The 20,052-nt window shown below is 36.6% G+C and overlaps 1 protein-coding gene across 2 annotated transcripts in view; it reads right to left on the bottom strand.

Moving 5' to 3' along the window:
- The window catches only part of LOC138693319 (oxysterol-binding protein-related protein 9), a 443,401-nt gene that overhangs the window by 333,273 nt on the left and 90,076 nt on the right, over nucleotides 1–20,052 (bottom strand). For both annotated transcript variants that reach the window (XM_069817209.1, XM_069817210.1), the window contains exon 6: nucleotides 6,500–6,599. In XM_069817209.1, the coding sequence (XP_069673310.1) occupies nucleotides 6,500–6,599 (100 nt within the window). The remainder of the gene's footprint in view (nucleotides 1–6,499; nucleotides 6,600–20,052) is intronic.

The raw sequence follows: 20,052 nt of genomic DNA on the forward strand, positions 1-20,052 counted from the left end.
CCATATGAATAAAATATGTAAGAACCGTAAAAGAATGCAGAAGACGTACCAAATATGAATCGAAGACATTAGATATGAATATAATTTTTCCCCAGACAGAAGTACTTTATTGACAAAGAACAGACAAGTTTTATATATCTCTACTTACTTACTTATGGGTTTTAGAGAACCCGGAGGTTCATTGCCACCATCACAAAAGTCCGCCATCGGTCCCTATCCTGAGTAAGATTAATCCAGTCTTTACCATCATATCCCACCTCCCTCAAATCCATTTTAATACTATCATCCCATCTACGTCTCGGCCTCCCAACTAACATACTACATGCACTTCTGGATTCGCCCATACGTGCTACATGGCCTTCCCATCTCAAACGTCTGGATTTAATGTTCTTAATTATGTCAGGTGAAGAATACAAAGCGTGCAGTTCTGCGTTGTGTAACTTTCTCCATTCTCCTGTAACACGTCATCCCTCTTAGCCCCAAATATTTTCCTAAGCACCTTATTCTCTATCCTTAACCTCTGTTCCTCTCTCAAAATGAAAGTCCAAGTTTCACAACCATATAGAATAACCGATAAAATGACTGTTTTATAAATTCTAACTTTCAGTTTTTTTTTTTTTTTTAAGCAGCCTGGATGACAAAGGCTTCTCAACCGAATAATAATAAGGATTTCCCATATTTATTCTGCGTTTAATTTCCTCCCGAGTGTCATTTATATTTGTTTCTCTTGCTCCAAGATATTTGAATTTTTCTACCGCTTAAAAGTATAGATTTCCAATTTTTATATGCTGTGGTCGTGCCAGAGAATCGGTCCCATTCCGACGCTTATGTTGGATTTTCTTAACAAACTGGGTTTACGATGATGGGCTGTTAGCCCTTCGCCCAACCCCTAACCTGGAGGACCACCTCTTATCGGCTGTCCGCGACTGCTTATTCAATATATTCGCAGCTACCCTCCATATCTGGAGGCCGTCTCCTCTATCAGCAACCTGAGGACGCGCCATGCTGTGGTGATAGGGACCCGTAATACATGACTTATATAGCCTACCTATAAGATGTAAAATAATATCATAACGGTAGAAGTTCATAAATTTCAACAAACTAGTAAAGAGACATTACAGAACAGAGAATAAGATGGAATGAAACGTGAAGTGTGAACGGGAATCTCCTAACTCATAACTCATCAGTAATGATAAGTACTGCACTTTCCATCTTCAGACTAGTAACAGAATATTTAGAACAATATAGGTATACATCGAAAACTAAATGGAAGCAATTTGTGATAGCCTTGAAATTCGGGAAAATATGGATTTAATTTATTTCCAAGAGGAACAAGACATGCATTTAAATAAAATTGCACACCAACATGATTTTACACAAAGTTAATTTATTTGACAAGTTCGTGATAAAAAAAATCACATTACGAATAATTGAAGAACAGAGTGATTCTAAAGGTTGTGCTCGAACTGAAGGAGCTTACAGAGGGGTTGGAATGCAACAATTTTACAATAGGGGCTCATGGTCTGAGAAGTAATCCTGAGTCAATACAAGCCTAAGAATATCAAGAACTAGAAATGGACAACATACAAGGTAATTTCTGCAAACATTTAAGTAGGCCAAGATTACATGAAATTAACAATTAATTTTGTACTACATCAAACATTGTTCGAACTGGTAACCACCACATTCAGTGCAGGTATTGCATTGTCAAAGGAAATTCTGACACTTCCCCGAACATCAGATGCTGTAAGTATCCTGCCTAAGAGTCGTTCTGAATCTTACACCAGTGTCTCGCGAACGAGGCTTTTGATATGTCCCCAAAAGAAGCAATCAAGACACGTCAAATCAGAGGAGACCGAGCAAGTTGGTTCAGACGGTAAAGTTCGAGACCCGCATTCGGGAGATCTCGGGTTCAAACCCCGTGTACGACCAATCTGACTGGTGTTTTTCATGGTTTCCCTCAGTCACAAAGACAAATGCCGGATTGGAAATTTACATACCGTGATTCATCAGCACCTCAATCACCAATATCATAAACATTAATCAAATTCTAAAATCAGTTACATGAACATAAGCCAGCTATAACACACGACAACAGAAATAGGGACTCAACAATAGTAAAACCGGCCTACTGATATACCACTGATCCTAAACACGCGATATGACCACAGATGCTGAAGTGTACAAAATAAACTTTAAAAAATCAGGGGAACAGACTGGCCATTTAAACGGATCTCCTCTTCCGATCTAATGACTCAGATATGAGAGATTTAGAAAGTCTCATGCGGAAAGAGTAAAGAGTGCTGGTCTCTACAACTGCTGATGCACGCTATGTGGCACGTTTTTAACAGCTATGGAACAACTACTTGTAAAAAGTTGTTGTAAATCTCCCCATTCAGATGTGGTGACAGGAGGTAAGGTGCAAAATATTAATTTTTACATTCGCAAAATAGGTCTTGACCTTATGGTTCGTACTGATTAAGGACCACAGGTTTCTAATCGAAAAATGTTACTTTTCGATCCCACTATACGCTCCTTCAGTTTGAGCACAATCTTTTGAATCATTCAGTATAATGTTACATTTTATTCATAAGAAATGTTGAAAGTAAGTATTATGATGCTGGAAGAATAGATTTCTCAGCATCATTAATATCAAAACAGTGGTTTTCGGTATGCCGTCAGTCAGTCTGTATGTGTGTAGCATTTTCTACCCATCTTAATTACTTACTCACAAATGGCTTTTAAGGAACCCGCAGGTTCATTGCCGCCCTCACATAAGCCTGCCATCGTCCCTATCCTGTGCAAGATTAATCCAGTCTCTATCTCATATCTCACCTCCCTCAAATCCATTTTAATATTATCCTCCCATTTATTGTATGGATTCGTAACAAGCTGTTTTTTTTACGGTGATGGGTTGTTAGCCCTTCGCCCAACCCCCCAAGCTGGAGGACCACCCCTTATCGGCTGTCCACGACTGCTTATTCAATATATTCGCAGCTACCCTCCATATCTGGAGGCCGTCTCCTCTACCCGCAACCTGAGGACGCGCCATGCCGTGGTGATAGGGACCCACAATACATGGATTTTCTATCCATCTACCTATCAGTTCAACCGTAAATTATGTAGGCCTTTGTCTTTGTATGAAAGAAACTCAAAATAGCTATTTATTCAAAATTAGCTATAATTATTTTTGTGACTTCATTTCTTGCATAGGATATTGCGATAAAATGTGTCCCTAATATTAGGCAGTGTCGCTACAATATACTTTAATGAGATAAATCTTTTACTATTTACTTAACTGTAGGTAAAGCAAAGGAATGAAAATTCTTGTATCCCGGTTCAATTGCTGGAGATACCATTCAAAACCTAATTCTTCCCTGCCTCCAATCAAAAGCTTCACATAAAATTTGTGGATTTATAGATAAATAATTTAAATTTATCGAATTAACGTTTCCTTAGGCCTTATGAAAATATAGCAAAATGATTTTATATTTTAAGCAAATATAATTTCAGAAAACGTATTATTTGTCTTTCTTGTGTTAAATTTTATATTACCTTGTTAACATGTTTCAGCCTGCTATTGGTTATCATCATAACTGGTTGCAACAACCATAATATAAAATTTAACACAAGGAAGACAAATAATACATTTTCCGAAGTGATATAGTGTTAAAAGTTGTGTAATCAAGATGTACAAATATAATTATTTACAAAATTATGCCTAAGCCATGAAGTAAAATTTCTTCAGACAAAAATTTTATAAACGAAACATATATTTAAAAAAACTGATAAAATCTAAGCGTACCAAATTTTTCTGTGCAAATGTCACTTCCTTTATAAGTCGCAAGTGTATTCTCAGATATTGAGTCTCGCCACATAGAATTTATGTCATATATTCATACAGGAAGGCAGAAATCTTCAGGGGCTCTCATTTTTTAAGGTTTAGCGGTAATTAATTTTAAACACTCTTGTTATGCACAGACGAATGTTCTTAATACCTTGTTCTTCATTGGCCTTTCACAGCTCTGTTACTTTAGGCCGTTAGTCCACCGAAGCGACCAGAACGGTAAGACTAATCGCCTATGACCAAGCGATTAAACACCCAGACATTTTTCCCATTGAAACAATACCTAGCTCGTCCATGACGACGACGACGACGACGACGATAAATCAAAAGAAACCAAACGGGTTGGACGCCTGCCTATCAGTTGCGTCACCGCAGCGTGCACTTTTGGAACCTATAGGCCTACACTGTACATTTTCAAATTTTCTGCAATTTTTAAATTTTGGTGACTGGATATCAAGGATGTTCTAAAAAAGAACAGGTAGACAATGTGAACTTTGCTCTTCAAAACTTTCCCTACACATCCTGTACGTGTGTTTAAACTTGATAGGGTCCATGAATTCGCTTGCAATTTTAAACCACTTTTTTGCCTTAATTTTTCGAAATCGGGATGAACCCAAAAACATTTCTGAGCCCTTCCACGAGCTTTTAAGTACAGTCCACAACAAGGTTCTCATCAGACGACGGCATTCTCGTGACAAATCTAGGCCTAAATTAGTTTTCTACTATGAACGAAAAATCGAAAAGTTACCTCAAATGACCAGTCGCATCGCATTGATTTTCCCGGTGGACGAAGGACCATAGAAATAAGTCCCATTTCAAAGTACGAATAACTCTCAATAATCCTATTACTTTTATGATTTATTTTAATTAGCAGGACAATAATAAATATATATATTCAATATCTGAACAATAAATGTTACATAGATCCATGCAAAATTAATATAAACGTGTACTTAAAGCCTGCTACATAATCTATATTATTTTCGAGGTTACAAAATGTGCTCTATTGTAAAAAAAAAGTGTTCTCAATCGAGTGCAGCAAATACGTATATAAATTCACTTATTTATGCTTTTTGGGTGGCAGAAAATAAACTATAAAAGGAATATAGTTTAAAATAACATAAATGAATTGTTAAGAAACATAATACAGGTATAATAACTAATTGATGTTGATTCTTTTTTCCAATATACATCGAGTAGACTATTTAAACTACAAAATTGTATAGACAACACATATCGGTTTATTTAAAAAAATGTCTAGAGAACATTAATTATTTCTTAAACCTTTATTTTTATTTCGTAAAATACCATGTTTTAAGATTGATAGTAGTCTAATATTTATTTACATTTCAACCGAACGTGAATGCCATTGCCAATGACCTTTAGTCTAATACATATCAATACACAACAGAGTAACAAACGACTGCTTCAGCGTACGTATTTGGCAAAGTAAATAATGACTTGTCTATTCTCATTTTCAAAAATGTTAGACTCACAAAACATTTGGGGGGGGGGGGGAAGCGCTGACAGTTATAGAAAAAACATTATTAGAATTTCTTTTTCAATTATCTATGCTCTGTCATCAGTATTTATTTTGCAGGTTATATCTTTACACCCTGTATAATATGCATTACTGGCATGTTAAGAATTCAATATAGATCATATTAGATCTACTTAACGACTACTTTGCATTCGATTTGTAATGCAGAATCTCATATGGAAGACGAGAATACAACCACATAATTTTTCCATTAAATTCTACATTTAGGACTACCTACTACAGACCAAATTTGATTTCATTTCTATTACGTGAATAATATCCACAGAAGGGGAGAAAAATTCATCGCTTTAAAAGACGTCAATGAAAAATGTAACATTTCATCGTCACATTACATCCTCGAGGAAATGGCTAACTTCCAAGTTCAACTACAGAATCGTCCAAGTTTTCAACACAGAATGATATAATGATCGTCAGCACGTGTTAAACATCATGTGTATCATTTTAGAACGGGCCTCCATATATTACACAAACAACTGAACAAACTAATCTCTTATATTCAAAAGACGAAATGTTTCAACACGCATGCGTCTGTGAACACGCTGCTATTCCATGTGCATGCCATGCTCACTCGGATATAGCAAATGAAATACGAGAAGACACATACATTTCCTATCTAAAAATAATCAGCTTTCGGATCCTACGAAACAGAAATTAAAATACGGCACAAAAACAAAACTGCAACAAAATAACCAATCACATTACGGAACATATGACAATCGATACATCTACGGTTGCTAAGCAACACTGATTATATATACATAAACTGTATTCTGATGCATTACAGCAATGAATTACAAATTGCGTTTCTGTAACCTGATTTAATATGACTTGTAAATGATCTCTACTACATAAACAAGTACTTTATGACGACGTCGAATAAGCAAAAGTTATGTTTTCAAACACAAAACTGTAGAATACTTTCTCCTGAATATATCTACGTGCAATTGTGTTTCGTAAACTCATGATCGCCTTAACAACTGATATAAAACATAACAAAAAAGGTCAAAAGAGTGGTGGCGGGAAAGGAACTTTCCTGTAGTTATTCTGAGCTTTATAAGCTACCGCAAGATGAAAACAATGGCGATGCCTACCTTGTTGTTGAACATCCTTGGAGGAAGCTTGGCTGCTGTCCATAGACATGGAGGAATTGTCCGGAGTGTGGTAGATCCCATTCACTGGATGTGCCGTGTTCTGCAACGGAACAAGAGACCACGATTGTATCCACGTACTGTAGACCAAAAGGGGCCAACTACTATTGTAGAGCGGCAGGCATGCAGATCGATACAAACCTGCAGTAAAAGCCCCCCCAACATTCGTGAAGGCTACTCCACTATCACACAAGGCAGCGGTTCAGGGTCAAGGATGTAGGCAATCCGCTAGCCATCATTACACTAACGACAGGTGATATTCATAATTCAAGTGTCTGCAGCGAACTTCCATGCGGTCTGTAATTAAACCTTATCTCGTATAAAAATTATGTAACATTATGGGCCCACTTTTAAAATAATTTGGTGCAAGCAACCAATGTATATCTTTTGACGGCTAAATAATTTTTCGATTAAACTCTTAATTCTCTCAATTACATTAACTATTTTTCTGAACCAATAATCTTCAGGGACAAATTAATCTACAGTATATTAATCCAACTGCCTACATTTCGTGGGAGAAAGGAATATGCCAAGATGTCATATAGTCAAATGTCGATATAACCAACAATTCATTAACGAATTTTAATTAATGTTTGAAAAAAAAACCGTAATCTCAGCCATGTATCCATAAGGCCCAATGTTAAATAATATTATTTGTACAAACGCCGGTATTACACAAATTTCGTTAAAATAAAAAGAAAAAAATGTCTCTTCATCAAAATATGACTGACTGAAAGGTTTTTTTTTTCCTCATTTAATTTCGCAAATGCATATTCTAGCATAATTCTACGTGCGCGATGTTCACCCCTGTCCTAAAGGTATTTCCTCGCCTAGGCTATCGTCCTAAAAGCGTCTGTTTGGTCAGAAATAGAATCGTACCAATTCAGTACAGCTAAGTATCATGTGCCTGTAGTGAGATTTTTTTTCTTTTTTTATCATGTGCTGAAGATTTCAAATATAAATGACACTCGGGAGGAAATTAAATGCAGAATCAATCTGGAAAATGCGTGTTTTTATTCGGTTGAGAAGCTTTTGTCATCTAGTCTGCTGTCAAAAAATCTGAAAGTTAGAATTTATAAAACAGTTATATTACCGGTTGTTCTGTATGGTTGTGAAACTTGGACTGTCACTTTGAGAGAGGAACAGAGATTAAGAGTGTTTGAGAATAAGGTTCTTAGGAAAATATTTGGGGCTGAAAGGGATCAAGTTACAGGTGAATGGAAAAAGTTACACAACGCAGAAATGCACGCTTTGTATTCTTCACCTGACATAATTAGAAACATTAAATCCAGACGTTTGAGAAGGGCAGGGCATGTAGCACGTATGGGCGAATCCAGAAATGCATATTGAGTGTTAGTTGGGAGGCCGGAGGGAAAAAGACCTTTGGGGAGGCAGAGACGCAGATGGGAGGATAATATTAACATGGATTTGAGGGAGGCGGGATATGATGATAGGATAGGGATCGATTGCGAGCTTATATGAGGGCGGCAATGAACCTGCGGGTTCCTTAAAAGCCATTTGTAAGTTGTAAGTGCTGAAGATTAAATTTAGTATATCGTTAGAAGGCAGTTTTAGATTTTCATATGCACCGGACATTTCGTGTCTTGTGAGAGGAACTTGCGCCAACTTGCTCTTTAAAATTCGCTGTACACTAGAGTCCATTAATGCCGTCTCGTTTCTTAGTCCTACTGACAACGAAAACTGCGTTCTCTTCCTCCACGTACAAGTATGCATTGACTCGTCTGTATGTTCTATTCCGGTTTTCAGTGGTGTTCATGCTAGAGTAGCAGCTACACAATTATAGCTGGTCTGCGATGTACGTCAACATTTCAGAGGTACAGTGGCAAGCCACTTTTAGTAGGAATGGCTAAATGTATGTCTTTATACAATTTAGTGGCATAGCAGTGGGAGAGGGATGAAGTACTGGCCGTAAATAAGCTTCAAAACGTGACGGCATCAATGGAATAAAGGAGATTCGGATTGACCAAAATTTAGTGTGAAAATAGGATCATCAGATAAAGCATATCAATCATCACAATAGTAAAGGGAAGATGTAAACCGTTCTCTTTGAAGGAAAGTTAAAAATTTTAGAAGAATTAGTCAAAGACGGCCTGTTATTGTCTATTGGTCACTTTCTAGAAAATGTTCTATTTTTTGTTGCATTTTTGTCCTTTATAACGAACATTTTTACGGTGCAGTAGTAGTCTATATTCGAGAACCTATTGCAGATTGCTTATGCAATTCGATTGGGTCTTACAAGAATTTTCCTTACGGTTGCATCAGCCTTGAATTCTGATCACATGTGTTACATGCTTCCTCTTATTCGACTCAACAGAACAAATACTGCAGCCACAGTGTCCGCAGTCAGCATAAAGTATCATTCAAGTCAAGACATAAAAATGCCGAAATTAACAAAGCCGGCAAAGCTTTTTTTATGCGATAGTGACTGAGTTTGGTGACATGTATTTTCTACAGATGTAAGTATACTATTATTCTGTTTATATTTTAATATTACAAACATGGCAATTTTTTAAAATTTTAATGCCTTTCTTTTAAAAAATTTAAGATAATTTTATAGGTCAGTTTCTATAATTTTTAAGTCAACTTCCGAGTCCTACTTATAACAATCCTTAAAACGTGTCCATACAACTTGGGGGAAATAGGTTTTTACCTAAAATCCGATGCCTAATTAGCCATGATATTTCGACCTGTTTTCTTTTATTTACCTTTAGCGAGATCATGTGGTACCTGTCTTGCACAATAATAGTCCTAGTTCATTTTAAAGGCATTTTGTTACAATACGATGAAACCTCTCTCCTAACACTTCTATGGACACAGATAATTCCAGTATCGATAATTATTATCTTCAATCAGTAGCTTCTTTGTCGCCTCCATATTTTCATATGTAACTCTGAGCTATTATCTGTGCATTTCTAACTGGTGGCTCAAGGTCAAGCAATGGACTGCATTTGCCATGTGTGCTCACCTCATTCCTGGACCATTCTCAACTAAAATCAGCTGGGACAGTTGGAATTACCAGTGCTCAGTTCACAGTTTTCAGTTCAGTGACTCGTGCATGGTTTCTACTTTTGTACGTGACCTTGAGCCACCAGTTCGAAATACACAGTCAATAGGATCACCGGTACGAGATTTATCCTTCATATTCGTTTTTCCATAGTTAGTGCTGCCACAATTTGAAAATTGTATATTCGTTTAATTAAATTTTCACCTGAGGCCTTATTGACGAGCTGAAGAGCTCCTGAGCTACTTCTCCCAAGCAAAACGGAGAATTCAATAAAGTAACGCTGGCGCTCCACTATCGGGATATCAAATTATATCGCCACTGAGAACAGCTGGCCTGTATTGAAAAGCAATAGCTCAACTTTATCAATAGACAAACAACGAACATGGGACTAATAATGAAAATACGTGGGCTGTGCTACTGTATTTCAAAGAACAATACGGTTTTAATTTTTAATTTCCAATACTAGCTCTGCTCTCAGTCCGTGGATTTTAAAGGCCATCGTATGAAGTCCTTACAACCAACTGGGTTTATAAAATTCTGGAAAGGTCTTGATGACATTATTTCACGTAGAGATATTGAATTATATGATGTTTTGTAACACAGTGATCAAATTATTTGTAGAAGACTTTGGATCACATACAGTGCTCAAAAAATTATTGCATATTGGTGTAATTGCTAACAAAATTGTTATATTTGTTTTTGTTTTCAAAAATTAGCAACATAAACAGTACAGAACAGCTTTTCGGTCATGAAAACAGTAAGCAACATTAATTTTAAACAAAAATCAAGAAATTTCCTTTGAGGGTTGAAACACTGGTTCCTGTTAAATACACTTAAACACACTTCAGGAACCTACTGGTCGTCCTCGTATTTGCAGGGGCCTCTATACACGGTGTGGCATGTTTTCAATTAACCTGTCCAGCACTTCTTGGTCCCCAGAACTTAATCCTGTCCATTTTTGTCTGTGAAGGTGGTTGAAAGCGAAGTGGACAAAAAAAGTAAACACAAGGGACGAATTGGTCGCTCGCATCAAGAATAGTGCTACCTTCATAAAAGAACAAGAGGACATCAGAAGATGTCAACTGTTGTCAATAGAGCAGTGAAGTGCTTTGAGCTGTTGGAAGGATGAATAAGCAATAAATGTTATCATGAAGTCATTTGTCTTTCCTTCTTGTCACTTTTAGAAGCTATATTTTTGTCGCTGAACTTGCGGTGTGAGGGAAGCATCATATATAAAGGACCTCGAAGGGCCTTGAGAAGCGATACATTTTTCACAACACACTATCTACTTCTGAAGCATATACTTTACAGTTACATCATTTTCCGCTAGCTTACACAGAATATTGTGGAGAAAACTCATTTTAACTCTTGATCGCTTCATCGAACTTCTTTTTTCATACTTAAATATAACAAACAAATTCCAAGATGCGAGACTTAGGATATATGATGGATGTTCTGAACACCTTCCTCCGATTTCCCTGAGAAATCACAGCCTTATATGGCCAGCTGTTACCTTGAAGGAGAGACCATTCTCTAAATAAACCGTCCTTATCCTTCTCAGTGCATTCTTCAAATCTCTTCTAAAGATTTTTTTTTGTTTAGTCAACTGTTCGAAGACAGGTCTGAACCTCACAAGTAATACCAACATGACACCACTTATGAAGCAACTATGCCAGGAGATAATGTGGTAGGGCCAGTTCCTTTCCCCCTCCATTGCATACATCGCCGATTAGCTACATATTACACTAATTAGGCTTCAGATGCATACAAACAATTGTTCTTCCTCTGACACATGTCGTCAAGCGAGATGTACTGCCTGATAATAGCAGAATTATCAGCTTAAATATTTTACATTGACACTTTATCTCTAGAGCATATAGTGATGGAGAGTAATCCGTCTGGCGGTAAGGAAAAAAAATCAATACGATTTAGCAGAAGCCGAATTGTTAGGAATATTTTCGCAGGGAGGATCATCCGTCGTGTTTCCATATTCAGGATTCCTGTATAGTTTCAGGATCAAAATTTGAAACACAAATCTCACCACGTGATATAATGGTTTTGTTGAGATATTATGGATTATTTCGTATTTGTGTTTCATAACTTTGTTTTAAGTAATATCACATAGCGTCCACATTTGCACAAATGTGTTCATCGTTGTATGGCATTTGGTTAATTCATTCAGAGTTTTCTGTCCAGAGACAGGTCCTTCACTGCAAAAACACATGACATAATGTTACCTCTTTTGCGTCTTCCTTTTAGTCTCCGTATAGGACCCACATATCTTAATGTTTTTTTTTATCATCTGATATCTTCTGCCCCGAACTTTCTTTCCCGTTCATCAGTCCATCCAGTGCATCTTTCAGTAGACAATTTCTTTTTAGTCAATGACCCAACCAATTTCTTTTTCTCTTCCTGATCAGTTTCAGTATTATTTCATCTCTTTTTGTAGCACAGCTTCATTTCTTATTTTGTCTATACATTTCACACACTCCATTCTTCTCCATATCAACATTTCAAATGCTTTCAGTTGTTTCTCTTCACTTCGTCATAATTCCCATGTTTCTGCCCCATACGATGCCACACTCCACACAAAGCACTTCATTAGTATCGTCCTTAGCTCCTTTTCCAAAGGTTCCTTTTCCTATTAAAAGCTTCTTTTGCCATTTCTATCCTCCATGGCAGCAGCTCAGGCATTTGGTCAGAATATGTTAATTTCTCTCTTCTGACACTATTGGTAGGCAGGTGGTTGTGGTGGTGATGGTAGTAGTAGTAGTAGTAGTAGTAGTAGTAGTAGTAGTAGTAGTAGTAGTAGTAGTAGTAGTAGTAGTAGTAATATATCTGCAGTGCCTGGGAAAAGTGACACAAGTCAGTTTCCACAAACCTTGTTTGATAATTTATTGACAACTTACACTGGTTTATGTCGATTTTATTTTTTTCTGTACGAATTATTGTAATGGGAGAAATACTTATGTCTCTTTTTCCAAGCGAGCAGATGTTCCGTAAGTTGTCAATAAATCATCAAAAAAGGTTTGTGGAAACTGACTTATGTCACTTTTCCCAGGCACTGCAGATATTTAACAACGCTTTCAACTAGAGAATATTCTGCGTCGAAATTCGTGGGAGAGAAATTTTCAAAAAATTTTGCCTGCAATCCTCTATCAGATTTAGAGGTGTTTTTCGTGCCGTAAATATAAGATACGAGACTCACAGCTTTATTTCCCTTCCTAAGAAGGCCATGTTAATTATTTTATCGTACTTAAGAATCTACGCCTCCTAAGAACACAGACAATTTTCGTAGCGACAATCTAGTAGGGCCTATCTTGAATTTGTAAATCTTTCATTTCTATCTGCTGGCTTAACAGTTCAGTCAATCAAGCCTCGCCCTTTATATAGCCTTTGCTACGACTGTATACCACTTAAAAACAGAATATATTATGAGTAAAATATCACCATAGACCTTATTAATGTAATGAAAGTGTTTCCCAACCACTTATCCCAAGCGAGATTGCACAGTTCAAGTCAGAAAGTTGATGCTCTACCTAATTTCTCCCGAGATTCGGGGGCAGTAATATTAAAATGGCGATCGACAAACAAGTGAATACAGTAGTGGCAACATAAAATGTGTGCTATTATATTTTAGGAACATTAATATTTCAACTTCCAACTCCTCGCGAACAGTCTGAATTTTTATACGCCCCACATAGTATTATTTTTCGCAAACACCAACAACAACCTTGTAGTTTTAACATTTTACATGACGAAATGTACTGAGATATCTTGGCGCGTGTCCAAAACAAAAGTTCATTCATGGTTAAACTCGTAAACTCCGGGAATAAAAAAAAAAAATTGTCAAATACATTTACAAAGTTATAATACGGAAAAAATGTACCTACATACTTAACTAACAGTTCATAACTTATAACTAGCAACAAGCTGAAGTTTTTAGCACGCAAAGGCATTTGGCTGCAGTTGCCCACATTAACAAAACCGCCAACAAACATGTTTTTACCTCACTTCAACAGTCGTACCAAATCGAATACTTTATAATTTTATTAGTCCAGCATAATGTTGTACATATAAGACTGTTGAAATACATTTAATAACATGGGATATAAATAGAGTTTTATAATGTTTAATACGAAGAATGAAACAGTGAAACAGTTTTGTACAAACGATAGTTTTGTGTGTAAATTCAGTATTTGGAAGGGGAAGAGGAACTACTAAAATATGCGACGCGCAGCTTTGAATTCAAGTATAGCTCGCGCAAGAAACGATTACCGAAAAGCAATGATGGCGTTGCTGTCTGTTTTGACGTTTGTTTGTAGGCACGCCGAGGGGGGGGGGGGAGAGGTGTGAGCTGACGGAAGTACTGTCTCTTCCAAGAAGATGAACAAATGAGGATATCGCTGTGGAAAAAAAAGAACGTAGCAAGAGAAAAATTCGAAGCTAATTAAACGCGCAACATATATTTACGAATGAAATAATAATACTGTGCGATACAAGACACGTATTCACATGCAATGGAGCAAACTAAAGTCGTAATGTAACTATCACAAAGCAAGACTGATTCTATCGATGTCATTTCTCTTCCGACTGTACTCTTGAATATCATTCAAGTTATCTCGTGACCTTTCCTGTCGCCCGCTCTTCCTTATCGCAGTGTTTGAGTCGCATTCCTTCCGTCGGTAATCCGTACTTGCGAGACCTTATACCAAAACTGGAGATAGTATTTATAAATTGAATAAAACAGCGGCATAGATGTCAAAATTATGTCCAAAAGATTGATAAAACTATCCTTTTCCTATACGGAAATCAAAATAGTTGTTGAAAAAATTTCAGTAGGACGATTACTGTTGTAACGATATCGGATCAGATTTTAGGACGAAATACAAATGCACTAATAAATAATTGTCAACGATATTAAAAAAAGGCGTGGATAGGGAGTAATTAGTCTATAATAAAAATACTCGTACAATATTAAATAATTATACTAAATACAGAAGAACGGGTAAATTAGTGGCGGTATCTTTATGATGTAGGCCTATACATTTTTCATTCACTTTTTGTTAAATGAAAAAAAAAAACATTGAAATAAAACACGACTATTAACATTGTAATCTGAGATAATAACGCAACAGTTGCTATTTTATTAATATAGCTATCGCTACTGATAGCAATACAACAAAGAAAATAGGAAATCTACGCAATTAAAATACAATGATTTACAGCAGACATTTTCAATCGCTAGGCCTCGAATGACCCGCTGGAGTGTCGCGAGAAAATAAAAATAGTGAAGGTTGTCGTAGTAAATTGGAAAATAAAAGTGAAAAGAGAAATAAAAATTGAGTCCACAAGAGTCAACATTCAGCGATCGCAGCACAAGTCAACATTCAGTAAACATATTCCCTTACAAAACTTTCAAAATAACATCCTGGCTAGGAACCATCGGTTTAGATTATATGAGTGTGCCGCGGGATTTTGAATTACATCCTTAGTGTGATACACGTCGAAGAACGTTGATCTACAGTATAAACTGAAATACAGTAACATAACCTTACTTACGTACAGTAACCTTGCTAAAACGTGCCCTCTATAAAAAGGAAACCTGCACAAATAAAAATAAATCTGGGAACGGAATGATTTCCTATGTAATATAATACTTTAAAACGGAAAACTGCCTAACGTGAAAACGGAATCATTTTTGGCCACCATTTAGGTAAAAAACCTGATTAAAACGGATAATTTTAAGCGTAACTGTTGCTAAATGGCGGCCGGGTAGCTCAGTTGGTAGAGCAGCTGGCTACGGACTGAAAGGTCCGGGGTTCGATCCCAGGTGGTGACAAGATTTTTTCTCGTTGCCAAACTTTCAGAACGGCCCCGAGGTTCACTCAGCCTCCTATAAAATTGAGTACCGGGTCTTTCCCGGGGGTAAAAGGCGGTCAGAGCGTGGTGCCGACCACACCACCTCATTCTAGTGCCGAGGTCATGGAAAGCATGGGGCTCTACCTCCATGCCCCTCAAGTGCCTTCATGGCATTTTTAATTTTGCGATAATACTGTACGAAGTAAGACATAATTTTTTTGTGTGACTGTATATGCAATGATCTGGAAGACTTTCGCTATTCTTTGTCAGGCGTTGGAGTTGAAGCTTCTCTAACCATGGCACTATTCTGTGCTTACTGTTAAGGCATCCGGGCAGGTTAAGGACCCGGGCAGGTTACTGGTCTTCTGTACCGTTACTTACAAGCCAATACAGTGATAAAGAACAGTGCGAGAAGTATAAAACTGTGAATAATTGTAGTGTAGTGTTAATTTAGTTTCACATTTCCGTTTATTTATTCTCAGTTCTGTGTTAATATGCCAATATAGTGTTAAATAACAGTGCGAATAAAGTAAAACTGTGCAATTTAATAAAAAAATCTAGATGACCAGTTCTATCATGGAAGAGTGGCTTCATAATTTTAATGGAGCAATGAAACGTCAAGATCGTTAGGCCATACTGTTTTTAGACGATGCTGCCTGCCATTCAAGGATTAATTTATCTAACGTGAAGTTAAGCTATTTTCCATCAAACACAACTTCAGTTACACAACCGATGGCTCAGGGCGCAATTTACACTCTGAATTGATGCAGGAAGCGAAGGAAATCCTACAACGTTCCCTTCAAAAAATGTCGCGGCGATGCACTATAAAAGAAATGTGGGGGCCAAGAAACTAGGGCGCAGAGAGAGGCTGCAATTACGTAAGTTAATAATTATGAAAATAAAATTCACTTTGCATGTACTGTAGTAACTTTTATTTCAAATTATATCTTCATTGTGTTCTTCCTACAGTGAGCATATTGCAGTAGTCTATTCCTAGTGTTGCCAAAACTCAACCCTTTGTAAAACGAAAACCTGCGAAAACGGAAAAAAAATTCTGGACGATCGCGTTTCGTTTTAGGGAGGTTTTACTGTAGTACAACGCATAAAATACTCAAAGTATATTATCACACTATCACTATTGACCTTTCTATCATACTAAGAATACAAATTACAGGGAACAAATAGTGGTAGTAGTAATAGTGGTTATGGTAGTGGTAATAGTAGTAGTAGTAGTGGTAGTAGTAATAGTAGTAGTAGAGTAGTAGTAATAGTAGTAGTAGTAGTAGTAATGGTAGTAGTAGTATTTCATTTACTGAAGCTTCCAATTACAAAGATTATCCAGGGCAAGAGGAGGAAAAGTTGGCAAAAATTATTTTAGTGGATTTTCTGTAGATAATGGGCAGAAATACATGTGTAACAAAATAATAAAAACAATGATAATCATAACAGGCCTAATATTTATTACCTGTTAATAGTCAAGTTTCTGATAAACTTATTGGCAAAATATTACAGTTATAAAAATCTTAAAATAAAATTATAACTTACTGGATTTAGATTATACAAAATAATTACAAATAACGATTACAATGGAGATTTAAACATAGAAAAATAGGGAATAACAAAGATTACATATGGAGTTATCAGTCAGAATCTTAAACATCATTGCTTGACTCATTTTCGGAACTATAATTAATGTTTGGTGGCAGTACCATATCTAACACTTTTTTTAAATCAAAATATGACTTTCTAGTAATGTGCAGTTGTTCCATGCTTGAAATGTTCAAATACAATCAATAACCTATTAAGCACATCTTCAATAATCTTCTCTCGAGACATTTGTCTTGTGAAACGTTCTCTGTATATTTTGAACACTTTGTTACTGACCTCTTGTACTTCTTCGCTGAAACTGAAATCTGGTGGGTCTACAAAATCTAGCCGATGAACCCTTTCTATTTTGCCAAATTAAAATTTCCTCGTTCGTCCCAGATTTGTCTAAAATGGTCGCAAATACATTACAAATGAAATAAATATATTCGCATCAGTTTCTTCGGGGTTCGTCGTAATCTCTGCTTGTACTCTGATTAGATACATCAAATCCCATTTACTAACCAAATGCAATTTCCCCACTCTTTCCAATTCTTGATTCATTAAAACATTTTTTTTTTTTTAGTTTGTACAATTTTGTGAATCTGTATGATCCAACACGGCTTGTAGTTTTACTTCGGCAGAAGTTTCATTGACAATAATTGTTTTTTTTTTCAAGATAACACTCTTTTTTGCAGAATGAGTTCTTTTGTAAGAAGGAAATCGAGACAAATCTTTTTTTCCTAATTTTGTTCGTACTGTTCTCTTGTAAGATTAGTTTCAATGCTTCGGTTGCTGGAAGTTCTCGGGTAATTTGACTATTTACCTGCTTTTATGCAGTTCCGTATTTTGAAGCTCGTTTTGGTGAAGTCATCGTAACATCTTTAACGACTTTGGAACCTTCCAAATGACCAACGGAATGAAGACTCATTTGGGCAGCTTACGAAAGCTCCTACTGAAGCCGCATATTTCTAGTTTTCTGACGTTTGGATCTTTCATTAATATCTTCGAAATTTTTTTTTGGTCGGCCAATTTTCTTTCTTTCGGTAGTCGAATAGTTCGGGAATCTGATCGAAGTTTCCAGACAATTTCTATTATTTTGAAGAAATATTTCAGCCACCGGCGTAGATCTGTCGGCTAAGGCGCTTGCCTACCGATCCGGAGTCACGTTCGGGCGCGGGTTCGATTCCCGCTGATTACCTGGTTGGGTTTTTTCCGAGGTTTTCCCCAACCGCAAGGCAAATGTCAGGTAATCTATGGCGAATCCTCGGCCTCATCTCGCCACATACTATCTCGCGATCACCAATCCCATCGACTTAGTCGTTGATACAGCGTCGTTAAATAACCAAGTAAAAAAAATATATTTCCTCTTCTCCCCTGAACTCCTGCCATTTCATTTTTAAATCAGAGACAAAATAAAAGAGCCTCTTATTTAAATCCGAATTCAGGTTTTCCGGGCATTTAATGTGTTCCTGCACAAATTCCCTCAAGGATCACAATTTATCTTATATTTTTTTGCCAGAATTTCTTATTACGTCATACAGGGTTCGTCTTGTTGAGAAAATATCATTACAGCCAGATCTTGAAGAAAAGATTAAAGAAAATGATGTAGGCTATTTAGCTAAGAATGTAAAAATAACTGGCCGACACACGCTCTAAAGAAAGTGATATACAGAAAGAATTCCACAAAATATTATTAGTGCTTTTAAAACATGACTAATTTGTGTACCAGATGAAGTTAAAATTATAGCCCGGACGTGCCCGGAACATAACTGAAATCGTAACAATATAATATCTATGAACTGCGTTTTTATTCTAATATAACACGTAGTGTTTCTATTTGTAATTTCAAAGTTTTTTCCTCAATATATATCTTTAGAAATAGTAAAACAGCAAACTACACACTTCAGGTGAAGACTCATTTCAATTACTATTCATTAGATGAACACACAACAAGATCATAACTTGAAAACACAGCGCTCTTTCCGCTTATCAGCTACGAAATGAGTCGTCAGTGCGACGTGCAAGTTCTGACCTCCACAGTGAGGAGTAGGTTACTTCTTATGTCATTTCCTTATCGACATATGTTGCATGTGGTCTTTAGCTTTCTTGAACAATGGTTATTAAAAAATATTCCGCTATTTAATTTCTGGACTTTTTGCCAGCTTTTCCCGTAATTGGTCCCACTGTGCAGAGCGGAAATTCAAAGTGAGCGAGAAATAGGAGATGAATGGATTACCTGAAGAAATCTATCTAAATTTTATGTGCCTTGTATCTTCGATAGCCTACGGACTTTTCAGCTTTACTTCCTTCCCGGAGGAAACAAAACTATGGATTTTATTGTTCTTTAAAATCCTCAGCCCTCAGCCGTGTTTGAATCCGCGAACCTATCACCGCTAGCTATTACCAAAGCTGATCATCACGAGTGTTTCAATTCCTTCTCTTTCAGTAAGATTCGTCTTAAACAGACTCGGCTGACTGTGAAGACGGTCTTGCATCTGTTGCTTTCTCGTTGTCTTCGCCGAATAGCTTGCCAATCCGCAGTATTCGATCTTTTAACCAGTCATGAGATTAGAGGACTATATTGCGTGTCATCGGCACGAATTCGATGTTCCTGGTTATTTGCAGCATTTCTGGACGATGATACTTGGATTGGCCTAACATCTCACTATTGTTTGTAACAATTACATAGCATAATTGTATAGAAAACGTGCCTAAGTATAAATATGATTTCAGTATAAAGAAAGTAAAAAATCAGACGTTTCTTTTTATATTCGATAATTAGGCTTACGTCATTATCTCTGCCTAATGATGTAGAAATGTCCAATATTTCTTTCTGACGCCTCCAGTACTTCCCTTGTGAGTCTACCCGTCAAACACAATTTAATATTGCTTTTACTGAAAACACTGCGCTACTCATTCGTGAGTCAATAAGACAAAAAATACATTACCCGGGCTACATAGATAAACCGAATAAAGCTAACTGCTGGATGATGAAGAACCATACTTTTAACTTGCTATCGGA

The sequence above is a fragment of the Periplaneta americana genome, chromosome 17 (genome assembly GCF_040183065.1).
Source record: "Periplaneta americana isolate PAMFEO1 chromosome 17, P.americana_PAMFEO1_priV1, whole genome shotgun sequence".
NCBI lineage: Eukaryota > Metazoa > Arthropoda > Insecta > Blattodea > Blattidae > Periplaneta > Periplaneta americana.